The following is a 15,011-nucleotide window of genomic DNA, read 5'->3' on the forward strand; positions in this document are numbered from 1 at the left end:
ATTTAAATTTTTGTTTGAACATATGCTAACGCATTTAAAATAACTGGACACAAATAGATACCATTTATTGCTATTACTGTTGTATATAAGTTTCGAATGGTCGAATGTGAGAATAATTATTTTGTCTGATCCGAGATAAAACATGGGTGCTTTATATTATTTTGCCCTTTGAAAGTGATTTTATTTTTGATTAGAAGATGTTTCAGTTGACACTAAACGTCACCAGAATATCGGGGTTCGAGAGCACCAGCAGCGATGTCTTCGTGGAAGCCCAGTTCAGAGGTATGTTTCAACAGTTGCGGATTGATATTGCTGCATAAAATCAAAACTCAAAGTTTTTGCATTAAGAGTACCTACTGAAAAGCTTTGAAAATTGCAAAAGTGTCAAATTTTAGAAGCATTCCACACTTTTCAAAATAATCTTTTGTCCACGCTTTCTCGGAGCCAAATCAGAACTTTCTTTGCAACAATTTCGACAATTTTTTCATCCGGGTTTTGAACAGGAGTATTCTGAAGAAAAATTCTTCTTGAAACATTTTTTCAAGCGTATGACCTTTTTCCATTTTCGCATGAACTAGTCTCAGTCTGTGGTTCTCGTTGATAATCTGACGATTATCAGAGCACAGCATGTGCGGTTTTAATACATACAGTTGAGGACCCTAGTCAGGACTGTTATCATCTGATCATCTTTGTTGTCTGAACGCGTCTGATCAAGCTGTAAAAATCTATTGCAATTGTGACAACTAATTTTTTTCAAGTTTTCTTTAAATTTATGAGAGCGCGTCATACCTTCTTTTTTACAATGTGGCAATTTCGAATAGAATTTCGAAGCGAATACTATATTAATTTGTGTTTTCAGGGTTACAGAGGAAGGAACTTGTTCGTCGATACACTGGCAAAGTCTTGGGGGTAAGACCTAAATCAATTTACGACACTTATAGAACTCCCATGGCTCTCTTGTATGACTTAATTTACTCAGTTTTTGTAACAAAACTACTTAACATTAATTGCAAGCAAATTAGACGGACCTTATAACCACTAAAAAACTAAATTTTATCCAGATACTACAGAAATTTAACGAACTGATAAAAGTGGTTCTTGAAAAAGAAAAAGACAAAATATGCTCTAATTTTCACATAGAATTCAAATATTTGCTTCAGGTGGTAAAACACGCTTCCAAAGGGCAATTACTATTTGATAAAAATGAGAAATAACATTTTGAACAAAAAAGTTGAAACTAAAAAACGCTTTGAAAATGTGGCAAGCGAACGAATAATTTTGCTTTGCCCGGGGATACTATTTTCGCTTCTAAGAATGATATATATGTGGACCAAACCCAAATTCGTGTTCTCTCTTTTTTGACTTTTTTTTCAAACAGATTGACTTGAATGCTTGTTTTTACTTGCGGCATGCATCCTGCTTGTGACACAATTAACAGATTTCTATAAAAGATCACCATTATTCCTCTTCGTAAATATAGCCCAATAAATTAAATTATGGGACTGCCTAGATTTATCCACACGGCATAATCGATTTTATGATTTAATGAACCAAAACACGATTTAAAAGATGCTCTTGGGTATAATTTTACTGCACATATAAACCACTGCCCTCGTCATAAAAAATTCTAAAAGACATTCCTATTGCTCGTTTGAATCACATTGAAAAAAAAATCATCTCGTTGATACCTACCAAAATTTCTATAAAAGTCCATCTGTTTTAGTCTTTATCCAACTACTTGTTTTTTGTTTTTTTTCTTTATAATAATGTGCAATTTTTGCCGCGATTTTGGAGCCAGTCTTCATTTTAATTTTTTTTTGCATTTTTCAAAACTCAGCAAACATCATTTTAAATCACTATAGCAAAGAGCAAGACTGCAAACGTTGATATAATTTTTGTTCCAATATCAATGAAAGCAAAATTTGCTCAAAAGGAGAAAAAATGAAAAACAAATATCCATTTTTTTGAAATTTGGACGGAAACAATTTTTAAGAAAATAAATATCATCCAAACGACAATAGTCCGCAACTTTATACAATTAAAAATAGTTTGCAAAAAATCTTGGATCAATATTTTATCAGCGCTCTTTTTGAACTCGATACGTCTTAAATCAAGTTTTGAGCCAAAGCAAGTCTTGAGCCAAGTCCTGGCCAGGACTTGACAAGACTTGAGCAAGTCTTCTACAAGACTTGACCAGTCTCTAGCAGGTCTTTGCCAAAACTTGACAAGTCTTGTGCAAGTATTGAGCACAGTTTTTATCGTTGGTTTGCTTTCGTTTGGTAACAAAAGAATAAGGCCGCCACTTACTGAGGCCTGCCTAAAAAGCTCTTCAAGTTGAAAAACGAAGCACAAGACAACATGAGCATTTCCGAGAGAATTCTTAAAACTCTACTTTGCTTTACTGCGTAATGAAAAAGACTTGTCAAGTGTTGATCAAGAGTTGGCTCAAGACTTGTCAAGTCGTTGTCAAAACTTGACTCATGACTTGCCAAGTCTTGGCCAAGATTTGACTCAAGGCTTTCCGAGACTTGGTAAAAACTTGAGTCCAGACCTGCCAAGTGTTGGCCAAGACGTGACAATTTTTGAGCAAGTCTTGACATATCTTCACAACTCTTGAGATAAGACGTGATCAGTACTGATTTGTCAACTCAAGACGTGCATTTCACTGAAGATATATTGATCAAGACTTGAATTTCGTTCCGGGAGTTTAACAAAGTTTTACAGCTGAATTTCGATAAACAGATATAATTATACGCGAACATAGAAGGATACCGAAATTAAAACGATTTCTTCATAGAAGAAGAATAACGTGGAATAAATTAAACCTCAAAATACTGTCTCAAAAATTGTATTTTAATGAAGTCTGCGCAACATTTGAAGAAATTTGTTTTAGTACCATTATATGTAAAGCATATCATTTTCATGGCTCAAAAACTAAAAGTTTTTTTTGAAAGTTTGTTTAGTATTCCTAATTTAATAGTTTTTTTTATAACATATGGATAGCAAAATCGGTAACTAATTACGAACGTCTGAGATTAATGCTTACACTAAATGGGTCAAAATGCATATACAAAAACTAATCTTTGAAACAAAATTCTCAAACCAGGGTTTTCAAGTAAATGTGATTTACAAAGCAAAAAATGAATTTTGTGAAGTGAAACCAATACCAAATAAGGTAACTTATTTGAACAAGATTCAGCGATTTCCGAATACAACTGGGCGAAATGACGCAGGATGGGGGAAAAGAAAAGGAACTTGATTCCATTTGTAAATATGAAGCAGCCCGTAAAATCCCCCATCCTAACTTGTCAAATTGTCAAATAAAGTCAAATTATCAATTATGTTGTAACAATTATGTTATAACAATTTTTTCCTCAACAAAACAAAGTGTATAAATTTTCGTGAATTATCTCTTAACAAGGCCAAATTTGTAAAGTTTTGCAAAATAACATTAAGTTTGTAACAATTTGCAAACGATCCGAACAGTTCGTTCCGGTCTAGCTCGGTTGAATTTAGAAATGTGGGTTATTTTCCCAACCGTTTGTCGGAGATTGCTTCATTCAATTTAAAAATCTGTACAAGACTGTGTAAGAGATATCTGTGATAAAATTACCCCACATGGCCAACTTTTAACGATAATAGATTAAAAAAATTTCAGATCTATTTTTTCAGATCTATATTCTTTTACAAAAAAATACGCAAATTTGTTTATAGATAATTGCAAATTTGGCATTAATTTTAAACTTTAGGGCTGTTATTAGAAACATGGTTCGCGATATAGGTTAGGTCAAAATGTTCAACTTCAATTTAGGTTATCCATTGGATGGTGGACCCGGAGACCCCTCTGCAATTGGACGAGGTCCTCACACTCACACTCAAAACATCTGGACAAAAGTGAGTAGTTTACTTCTATTTGGCACAAGTCTAATCAGAAAAAAATGTCTGATAAGAATTTATTATCATTTTCAATAAAGTATTTGATGAACATTGTATAACACAATTATACTCAAGATTTTATCCGAAATTTTGTGTTGTATATTTAATCCTCATCTGAATTTAGAGAGCTGAATTCCAATGATGGCTTCTAATTTGGTCCGAATTGCTTGAACCAAATTTTTTTATATACAAAATTTTCATCATTGCATCAGATGGCTGATTCAAATATATGCCATGATTCAAATCTTGACATATTCTCAAGAGAATCCTGCATGTTTTAAATTTTTGTGAGGGATAAAACTAGCTCATCATTAGGGCTGAAACCTTAACTATGTGCGATGAAACTATTCGGACTATACTGCTAGCGATGACCGGAAACCGCTCGCTGTTCCTGATAGCAGAGTTGTACTCATGTATGAGGATATACGCTCTAAGTGCAAAAATCTGCAGCAAAATTTCCCATGTATGATTATAATAATAATAATAATTTAATTTCCTCAATTCTATATAAATAACAATTTTATTTTAATAAATCAATGAAATAAAAAGCACCAAGGTGGACGGTAAATAAGCAAGTTCATGCTTTTTTGGTACCGCCCGAATAGTTATGGTTCAAAAACTGGTGACCCCTCGGGCTGAAATTTTCCAGAAAATTTTCTGATTTATTTAAAATCATTAGGAAGCAGTTTCTTGTGTTGCTCAACTTTTTACGTAAATTTGGTGTGTTTAAGAGTTCTGGCCGAGTTTAAGTTGGTATTACAGCAAGTTGCGCGAGAGGGCCAAGTGTTGGTTGATGACTGCTTCTCTGATCAAAATGGACTAGTTCTTGACACGGTTAGTTGAAAAAATATTATTTTCTCCTCTTTAGATCTGAAAATGATCCCGAACCTGTCAAAGCAGCAAACTATTTTTCTTGCAAGACCTTGCAAGATAATTTTTTTTTCAACGACGACGCGGCTAGCCAAGAACATCAAAAAAAAAACAAGCAGAGCCAGCAAAAGCTCTTCCCGGCGCTTGAATTGGAGCAATCAATTGGTTTGAAAGGAAAAACTCTGTAAAAACGTTAGCATAAACTCATCTTTCCGAAATCGAACTTTCTCTTTACTTATTGATGCCTTATAAATTGATTGAACTTGATTGTACTTACATTAATAATAATTGGTCAAATTATTGCCCAACTTTGCAAATGATATTGGACGTTAGGGTCTTATGGCGGATCACAAGGTGTTGTCGGAGTATCATATAGGTGATGTCCTACGAATAAGAACAACAAAAAAACATAAACGCTGAAATATTTTTGAAAAATAGATGTATGATTCTTAGTATTCATACTAGGATTATATGTGATTTCTTGGTAATCATACAAGGATCAAATATGATTGCATTCGTTTCATACAAGGATCGTACTAAGAAATCAAGTATGGACAGTATGAAATCATGTATGATCCTTGTATGATATCAAAGAAACTTCATCAACTCGGGAGAATTGTAATTTTTTTTGTTAAGTAAAAATGAGTGTATACCTTCTTTTTAAAATCTAAAACTAGAACGTTGAGAGACATTTTCTTTTTGTATATGATGGACAATAACTCAGATAATTTTGTCATTTCAGCACGAATGGTTTTATTTGCTTTGTGGGATCGATCATACTCGATACCCGGATTAATTACAATAAAAGGAATTTATTGATAGGAAAATCCATAAATAGTTTTATGGAAACTATAAATAAAAATATAATAAATAAATAAATTTGTTTTCAGTACCAAACATTCAAGCTTCGAATAATTAAACCAAATTAGAGTTAAAGCGTCGTACTGAACGAAAGCTAGGAGGCAATTTGCCTGTTTCAGCACCGTTACAGAGCTATTCAAAATTAGATTATGTGTTCGAAATTCATTTAGTTACTTATATTGAGACCATAGGGTTATTAAGATTTTCAGGGGTCATTAAGATTTTCGAGTTCCTTAATAGTTGACACGATTTAAACAATCAGGCTTTTTCGCAAATAACAATTTCTTTTCAAAGTCTTGCCACTAATTTTGCATTTGCTTTGCACGCGCAGTATTATTGAGCAAAACGTTTGCATCGGAAACTTTAAGACCACAGCAAGTTTGAAAAGTCGATGTTTTATCATCATTTATGGGCCATTATTTTTGACCGTTTCTTTTTAATATGTAGACTCGACTGCTGGCGGAGATCACGTATTTCAACCTGTTGGAAAAATCAGACTTGACAGAACAGTGGGTGAAGGGAGTCTCCTATGACAAGGAAAACATCCCTATCATCATTGCCCCCTCACCCCCATCCTCCCCTCCCCCATCCACTCTTCCACTCACTAAGGATACCTCCATGCGTGATCGCACCAAATCAGAGCCCCAATCTCCATCTCCAACAGCAGAACAAAGCGGCGAATTTTTTGATAACAACAGGTAAATATAATCATACAATATATGGTTATGAGAATTACATGAAAACAAAATTGTTAGACTCATTATGCGAAATATACATTTAAGGCATTCAGCAAATTTTGTAATTGTGAGGTCTCACGGTTTTTTATTATCAGAACAAGTCAATTTTTTTTCTTTAAGAAAAATTGGTAACAAAATCAACTTATCATAAGATAAAACTTGAAAAAAAGTATTTGTTTATCAAGAAAACATACGTCACCTGACCGTAATTAGATAAAGTAGCAGGTCGACAAAATGAAGAACAAAAAAGCAGCCAATACATTGAAATACTATATTTATATAGCTAATCTGAAATACATTGCTAATAAAACAAAACAATTCGAAAGACATATCAATTATTAGCCTCCTAATTAAAGACAAAACGCATGCATATAAATCTCCTTTAGAAGTCAATAGGATCTGTCATTGATTTGTCAAAAAAGAACATTTGTCATACGGCTACGCAAAGAATTGCAAAGAAGCTCCAAAAGTCAAAAATAAGTTTCAAAAAAATTTGAAAAAAAAACCAGTTTTGAAGCCATCAGAATGACTAGCTATTCACTGAAATTGTAATCGATGTCCGATCGGGCTACCCCTCAATAAATATAGAACATGCCAGTAGTGTGATATAAAGTAAAATTATAAGGCCATTAGTTAAAACATAAAACTGATCAACAGAAAAATGGTTGGTCGGGTGAAAAGCAGATAGGTCCTTTATTTAATGAAACAAAACTACAAATTGAGAGAAAGTTTTTGAAAAAAGGGGCCTGTTCAAAACTAAGCCGTACTTTCTGAAAATAAATACTTTCAAAGTAAGAAGAGCCATTATCCACGAACAAACATTCTTAGATAATCTGGCTTCAACTTCTTCGGAAAGCCATTTAGACCTTTCATTAAAAAAATTTGCCAAAATACTACAAAAAACCAACAAATCCAGGCAAAACTCAAAGATTCAACATACATTTAAAAAAAACAAGGTCAAAGCAAATTGAACTTCTCTCTCAATATGTTGTCATTGGGCCTCGTTCAAATGTAAATGGGATCTATAATTAGAACCATGAATTGTCTGTAATTCTCTTGGAAAAACAAAAAATTATTTTTGTTTTGTAAATGGGCAACGTACATTCCAAATCGTTTGGATTGTAAGAATTCAGAATGAGAGCAAACTTTGCCTTCCTGGTGCTGTCCCTCAATTAGAAACGCTTTGCAAATACTTTTAGTGTAATACAAATTTTGCAAAAATTTCTTGAACCGAACAAATTTGACTCTAAAAAGGAAAAGCATGGCGTCAAATGTCAAATCTCCTAGCAAGCTTAAACCCCAATAACTCCTCAAAAAAATTCGAAGGACCTGTTTATTTAGATACACATCGATTCGCAAAATTGACTAAACCAAAATTGATAAGCCAAAATTGAAAAAAATACCCGACTTGAGCATATAGTCCCTCCTATTAAGGTGGTGTCTGAACAAAGGAAATTATTTTAGTATGAGTGAAGTATCAATGTATAGAATTCATTAACGGTGTTGAACATTTAGTTTCCATTCAGAAAGCGTGATCCAGCTCCCCAAGACACGTGAAAACAAAAAAAAATGTGAAATTTCTGATAACTCACGGGAATTCTCTATAAATAACCCGATAACAGTTGGAGCTATTAAAAAAAATTCCAGTCCAAAACAAGTTCAATCCAATCAAAATTGTTTGCGGTCAACGGTGTATCTAAACAAACGAACCGAAAAATTGAGGTATCTAATTCTAGGAAGGCAATAAACATAACAACTGCTATTTAAAATCAGAAATTGCAGAGTTACAGAAAAAAAACATGCAGTTTTTTGCCAGCAGAAATTTTGCAAAATATACGAATACTACTAAAGTCAGGGCAAAACAATTGACAAAAAATTAGTCACCCTATTATTGTTTCCCTATGTTGCTTTTTCTTTAAAAACAAAACTAGGAAATTAGCTTGAGAATTTACATAACTGTAATTGCAACACAATTTTGTGAAGCAACAAATTTAAATCATTTGTATTTTTTGACTCAAAAATGGTTACAGGAAAGGCTAAATATAGATTAGTTTAAAAATCGTTTTATAAAATTTTCATTGTCAGGAAATTTTTAGCATGAAAATATTTTTAAGAATGCTATCAGTGACTGAATTCTTATAATCTTCGCGTCTGTTTGAAAATTTTCTTTTGAAAGTGGTGTCTTTCTTAAAGCCTGAAGCTCTATAATAAACTTCATTTTGCAAACTCAATTAAAACGGCTTGCCGTTTAAAAACAGGAAAGATTTCTTTATGAGGAAAACCTGCCTCGCCTATATAACCCCATCTTTGAAAATGTTTGAAAAAACCAATTTTAATGTAAACAAGGACTCTTTCAATTGTTTTATTCAATTCTGGTCTTGTTCTGGCCGCTTAAATTTTTCTGGATTAATGAATTGTAATAGGTCGCAACACGAAACCATAAAAAATTTAGAGTACTCCGCAGTGACCTAAAGTGGAAAAATTTTCATAAAATTCGTGCGTAAAATGTATTAAGATATCTAAGAAATTTAATTACAAGATGTTACAGCTTTTTCAAAGAGATTATGTGTTTTTTCTCTCGAACAAGTAAATTAAAAGAACCGCATAGTTTTTGTTAAATGCTATCAAACTATTAATCCATCAATACATCAATTTTTTTGATGAAACCCCAGTTTTCTCAAACTTTTCATCGTTTAAGTTCTGAGACAACTTTCTGGCAAAACTAATTTGCTAATAGCCTGTAAGGGGATGAATCTTCTTATCAGATCTGATAAGAGGTTTTTTAAAACTTACATCGTAAAAATCCTCTTATAAGATCTTACACAATAAAACTTTTTTTATCAGGTCCTACCCGATAATAATTCCATATTATCAGATCTTACACGATAAAAGTTTTACCTGACTAAAAATGTTTATCTTGTACGATCTTATGAAATTTTGTAAGATAATATTCGTTTTTTGATAATATTTTTAATCAAATCTTATACAATAAAACTTTTTAAGTACGGCATGTTCTTCAAATTGAAAACAATTCAGACTTTTTTTAGGCAGCAGCCCAAAAACTAACTGCATACAACAATCAAGTTTCAGAGCAACAAAGAGAAAATGATCTTCTTTTGTTTTTTGAGATTTATAAGCTATTGTGAAAATGGTTATTTGAGTATCAGGGGCTTTTTCTGAAGCGGTGATTATCAGCTAGGCTATTTTATTCTAAAGACGAAAACTATTTCAGACTCAGAAAAAAACTGCTCCAGCAAACATTTTTTTCTTTTTTAATTGGTTAATTGTTTAATTGAGCGATTAGTTTTTACATTCGTAGGAACATAACTACGTTATACGGCAATATTGAAATCAATAAAACATGTCTTATCAAATCTTACACGCTAAAAAGTCTGCCATACGTGAATTTTTATCGTGTACGATCTGATAAGATAGTTATCAGATCTTGTAAGATAACAATTCAGAAAAATTGAGTCATTATTGAGTAAGATCTGATAAGTATCATATCAGATCTTACACGATTAAAGTTCACGTAGGGCAGAATTTTTATACTGTAAGACCAGATAAGATCTTAAGCGATAAAGATTTTGATCAGCATCTTATCAGATCATGCAGGATAAAAATTCCAGAATCACCGGGGAAGACAATAAGTTTCGGTTTTATTGCGTTCTCAAACGGCGCAAACAAAAAAAATCTGAAACCCTGTAACTATTTATTCTATTGGATTTTTTTCATTCGTTTTACAACTTTCCTTGATTATTTTTTCCTATATTTGTTCTTAGAGCTTTCTTTTCTTTTTAACATTGGAAATTCAATCCATCTACAAGCGCAGTTTCCAACAGTGGACCGGTTACTCCGTTTAGTCTTTCCATTTGGAAGTCATTGAAATAAAGACGCGACAAGATTTTTTTCTGAAGAATTATCTGAATAGGATAGTGGCATTGTATGCAAATTGTCCTCTAAAATGCATCAAGTTCTATAACTCGATAAGTGTTTAAAGAAGTTTTGATAGAAAATTGATGTAGTTTTGAGTAACACAAAATCCCTCCATGCCTATTTGTTTATACTTGTAAGATTTGTGGCACCTCAAGTTTGACCTTTAATGTATATGTGCGACACCACTTGATCTTTCGCATTTTTTAACAATACTGAAATAATGAAAATAACTTGGAGATATTTTAAATTCCTCAGTAATTTATCACCAGGTACAGGAGTAAAACAACTGCGAGTGGGAACCTAAGTGGAGCGGAGAGGTCGAAAGATAGAAAACAGAGCACGTGGTTCTCCTCCAACAGCCAAACAGGAAACTCGGACTCAAAAGACAAAAAGTAAGTATAAAATCTGAAAAAATTTCTCGTAGCAAAAATTGCTCAGAAAAATAAGAAAAAACGTCAGAATCTGGTGGATTTACCTTCACAAAAGCCTTGTAATCCCAGTGATTTGAAGAGTTTCATCTTACATGGGATCTTTTCCGTTTGCACATTTTAACTGTCGAATAAACAAACTGATCAAAAAATGATGAGAGTAACAATGCTAGAAACCAATCAGGTGTAACTGCGAAATAATATGAAGAAAGATTGAAGAACCCTAAACAAATGTCAAAACAATTAATGCGGCTTCCTTTAATATTTTTGTATTTATTAGGTCTTCTAAGAGAAACGATGGAAGTATGCAGAAAATCGTTAAATTCTCAGGACATAAAATTCAACACGTGAAAAGAAACCTTCGTTCGATAAAATTTCCTTTTTTATAAAAGTAAATCAATCAATCAAAATCTCATTAAAATTAGCGTTTTCTGACGTGAGATCCTATATAGGGTGCAAGGAGCTCCGTAGAATCAGAAATTATTTACTATTACTAAGTTATTTAGTTATGATTGGTCATCTGTTAGAGTATGCACTCTAGTAAGTAAGTTGTGATCATAAGATGGAGCTTGAAATGATAGCTCAATATAAGAGAGCACAGCGAGACTCTCGCAGTTTGGACCAGTTGGCTCGGAGAGCACAGGATAGCAATCAGTTAGGATATTGTGGGGTCGCAACCCGCAAAGGTCACAAACTTTACTCTCACCTTAATGGTGTTAACACAGAATCAACATAACGAGCAAAGATTTGTTCTAATATCATCGATGATCTTTTTGAAATTTACAGCACGCCCTGGTCCAAAAACATCCAACTTGTAACGGAGGAAAAATCGACTCTATATATTTTTTGCTTAAGTAAGACAGAAATGATGAAAGCCTTTACACTTTTTCATCAGTATAGTCGGATTTTGTGGGATTTGGGTCTATTTTGCCTGGGAGCATTTTGAAATTTGGGAGTGTTTTGTCTGAGACTGTTTTATCTGGGAGAATTTTAAAGTTTGGGAGAGTTTTGTCTCAGACTGGTTTGTCCGGGCACGGTTTCGTAACGTACGAAAATTTTGGTTTATTTTGCTTCAAATAAAAAAAAATTGTCGACATGCTCGGTCTTAATTGTACGAATTTTTCAGTTTAAATTGTTTTAGATGTATGAAATTGTCTATTCATTAAACGCAGGAAATCGTTGATTTTTTAGCTTTGGAAACAAAAAGAAACAATAGGTGTGTTTTGCTTTAAAAGGTAAATTGTCGGTATCTTCAATTTCAAAGGTATGAAATAATCTGGATGAGTAATAAAAAAATTCCAAAAATTCCACAAGTCGAGGTGAAGATGGACTTTCAGGAAACTGACACAGTACTCTTAAAACCATGTATGTATAGTATTCCGATAACAATTGAACCAAAACAGGAAATAGAGAAAACAAGTTAAAACAAAAACAAAGTGGATATCAAACATACAAAACTTTTTGGTCTAAATGTAGCGTTAAACAAAGAATCGTACCAAAAAGAATAGTTGGGAAGACAATTTGACAAGAGTGAATTTGTCAGAATCTTACAGGATGACCATCCGACTTGTATAATGTTTTACAATAAATCGTCACCTTGCAAATATTTACATTCATGCAAGATAACCATTAATCATGCAAGCATATACCAGTTCAAAATTAGTTGCAACAAACGTTTATAATTCAGGTCATGTCTGCATGAGACATTACAATTTACTATCAAGTAGACCGTTTCAGAAACTGATGCACTCAAAATCATTATTATTAAGTATCGTATCCGATAATTCAGCAAGTTAATTATTTCTAATTGTACTCCAGCTCTGGTGACAATCAGTTTTGACTACATACGTTTTTGAACTCAACATACGAAATCTTGCGAAACTGAACGTACCAGAGTTTTCCTGTGTTTGAAACCAAACATTCCTTACGCCAATTTTTGCTTACGTCTTCTGATCAAGGGCACTGAAGTTTAACATCCAGAACTATGAGACACAAAAACCTCAACAGTTCTACCATTTTCTCTACCAGTTAAAATAATCTGAAGTCAAATAAAAATAGTTAGCTCATTTTTTGTTTGACTCATTTCACATCTTAAGAACCAATCATTTGTAGCAGACGCGACGACCCGGGTCGAGGTGTCATCGCTAAAAATCGCTAAAAGATGTAAGATTTGCGGTGAATTTGAGTAAAACTGTAAGATTTGCGTTCAATGCGATGAATGCGGTGAGAAAAACTTTTAAGCGGTGTAATTTTTTTTCAGCGCTTAAGCGGTGAAAGAAAAATTTTTCACCGCTACAAGCAGCATGCGGTGAAAAAAAATTTCACCGCTACCAGCCCGGGTTGAAGTTTCTTTGATTTCATACAAGGATCATATATGATTTCATACTGTCCATACTTGATTTCTTAGTACGATCCTTGTATGAAACCAAAGAAATCATATATGATCCTTGTATGATTACCAAGAAATCATATATGATCCTAGTACGAATACCAAGAATCAAACATCTTTTTTTTGAAAATCTTTAAGCATTTATGTTTTTTTTGTTTTTATTTGGTAGGGCATCACCTCTATGATACCCCGGCATCACATTATGATCCACCAAAAGACCCTAACGTACAATATCAATTGGGCACAAAATAAAAAAGTAAGTCCAATTAGATAACAAAATTTTTGACATACTCTGAAGCTAGTTTATACATATAAATGCTCATTTATAACAAAAATTAATCAAGAACAAAATTGCATATCACGTCAAATTCGTTTTCTGAATACGAGTAAACCACAAAGTTATTCTTTTAGCGCACACAAAGAATCAAATGTGGATAGCAAATGCGATATAATAATTTAATAAGTCCTCTGACTACATTATAAGAGAATTTGTGGCACCAGTTAATGTATTATGTGTCATATATGACCTTGTATGATATCCAAGAAATTTTTTCAATTTAAATGGAAAATCAAAAATATACAGTTTTTAGTCTTTGATTTTTTTGTATGATCCCTGTATGATTTCTAGGAAATCATATATGGTCCCTGTATGACTACCAGGAATTCATACAAATCATATATGACCTAGTATGATTACTAAGAATCATATATGACCTAGTACGAAATCAAAGAAAGTTGTATGATCGATGACCCGGGAGCAGAATGCGGTGAAAAAAAATTTCACCGCTACCAGCAGAATGCGGTGAAAAATAATTTTTCACCGCTAAAATCGCAAATCTTACAAATATTCACCGCGGCAATTTCAGCGCTTATCTTATATTCACAGGAAATATCATTGAAGTAAGTGACAGATGGCGCAGTGGATTACGAAGTTGGTGACACGCATGAGGTAGAGGTTCGAACCCTTGTACGGCAGTTTCTTTTTTGTAAGATTTCCGGTGAATGCGGTGAAAAAAAATTTTCACCGCAAAATTCAACGCAATTCTTACAAAAATTCACCGCTTTCAGCGCATTCAACGCTAAAAAATGCGGGCACTTTGCGGTGAAAAGAGTTTTTTTCACCGCTATTCACCGCTAATCTTACATTATTTTTTGACAAAACCTCGACCCGGGGAGCTTTCTACAATATTCAAATTTACCGATTATGTTGGTAATTTTCAGAAACAAAAAAGGCGGTGGCCCTAAGATGTTCCAGAAGCTATCAAAGCTGAGCAAAAAGACCTCTCAGAACAAGACTGGAACCCTTCCAGTATCAGAGTCATCCAAACGATACGAGCTGGACGAACAACAGCTGGAGTTTTTCGATGACTCACTTTTAAAACCAATCAGGCAAGTATATAATGAATTCTCTACCTCGAATATTTGATTGATTTAACTGTTTGGCTCGATTTTTTTCATAGTGTTGGAATTTTCCAATAAATTAATCAACCCCTTTTTTCATGGGGCTGTGAGAACAGAAGAGAGAACAAAAACTTTACGTTTTTTTTTCTAAAAAAATTTAGAAGAAAATCCTTGGAAGTTTTGGAACACAATTTTTCCGAAATGTCACTGGAAACTTCTGCTGAAGCTACGCAAATTGTTTTTTGACCTTTTTGACTTTTTAAACAAATTTTATACGTACGTTTTTTGTACCATAGAAGACCATTGCTGAGTCTTGCAACATATATTTCTATGCTGATTAAAAATGAAATGCGAAGCAAGCGCTTTTTATTGGAAAGCGCTTTTTTATCTACTTAAGTCTTCTAACAATTTGAGTATAGTTTATGTGAGAGTTTTTAAAAAGCAGAAATTCTA

General features: G+C 33.2%; 2 protein-coding genes across 2 annotated transcripts in view; one reads left to right on the forward strand and one right to left on the reverse strand.

Annotated features, from left to right (window-relative positions):
- The window catches only part of LOC142340602 (putative pterin-4-alpha-carbinolamine dehydratase), a 305,724-nt gene that overhangs the window by 24,374 nt on the left and 266,339 nt on the right, over positions 1 to 15,011 (reverse strand). The window lies entirely within an intron of this gene.
- On the forward strand, positions 59 to 14,583 carry LOC142341404 (uncharacterized). The gene is made up of 7 exons (XM_075392331.1): positions 59 to 282; positions 860 to 909; positions 3,812 to 3,894; positions 4,668 to 4,770; positions 6,115 to 6,365; positions 10,610 to 10,732; positions 14,379 to 14,583. The coding sequence occupies exons 1-7, from the start codon at positions 198 to 200 to the stop codon at positions 14,581 to 14,583; spliced, it is 900 nt and encodes a 299-aa protein (XP_075248446.1). The 5' UTR covers positions 59 to 197.

The sequence above is a fragment of the Convolutriloba macropyga genome, chromosome 6, assembly GCF_964194025.1.
Source record: "Convolutriloba macropyga chromosome 6, txConMacr16.3, whole genome shotgun sequence".
NCBI lineage: Eukaryota > Metazoa > Xenacoelomorpha > Acoela > Convolutidae > Convolutriloba > Convolutriloba macropyga.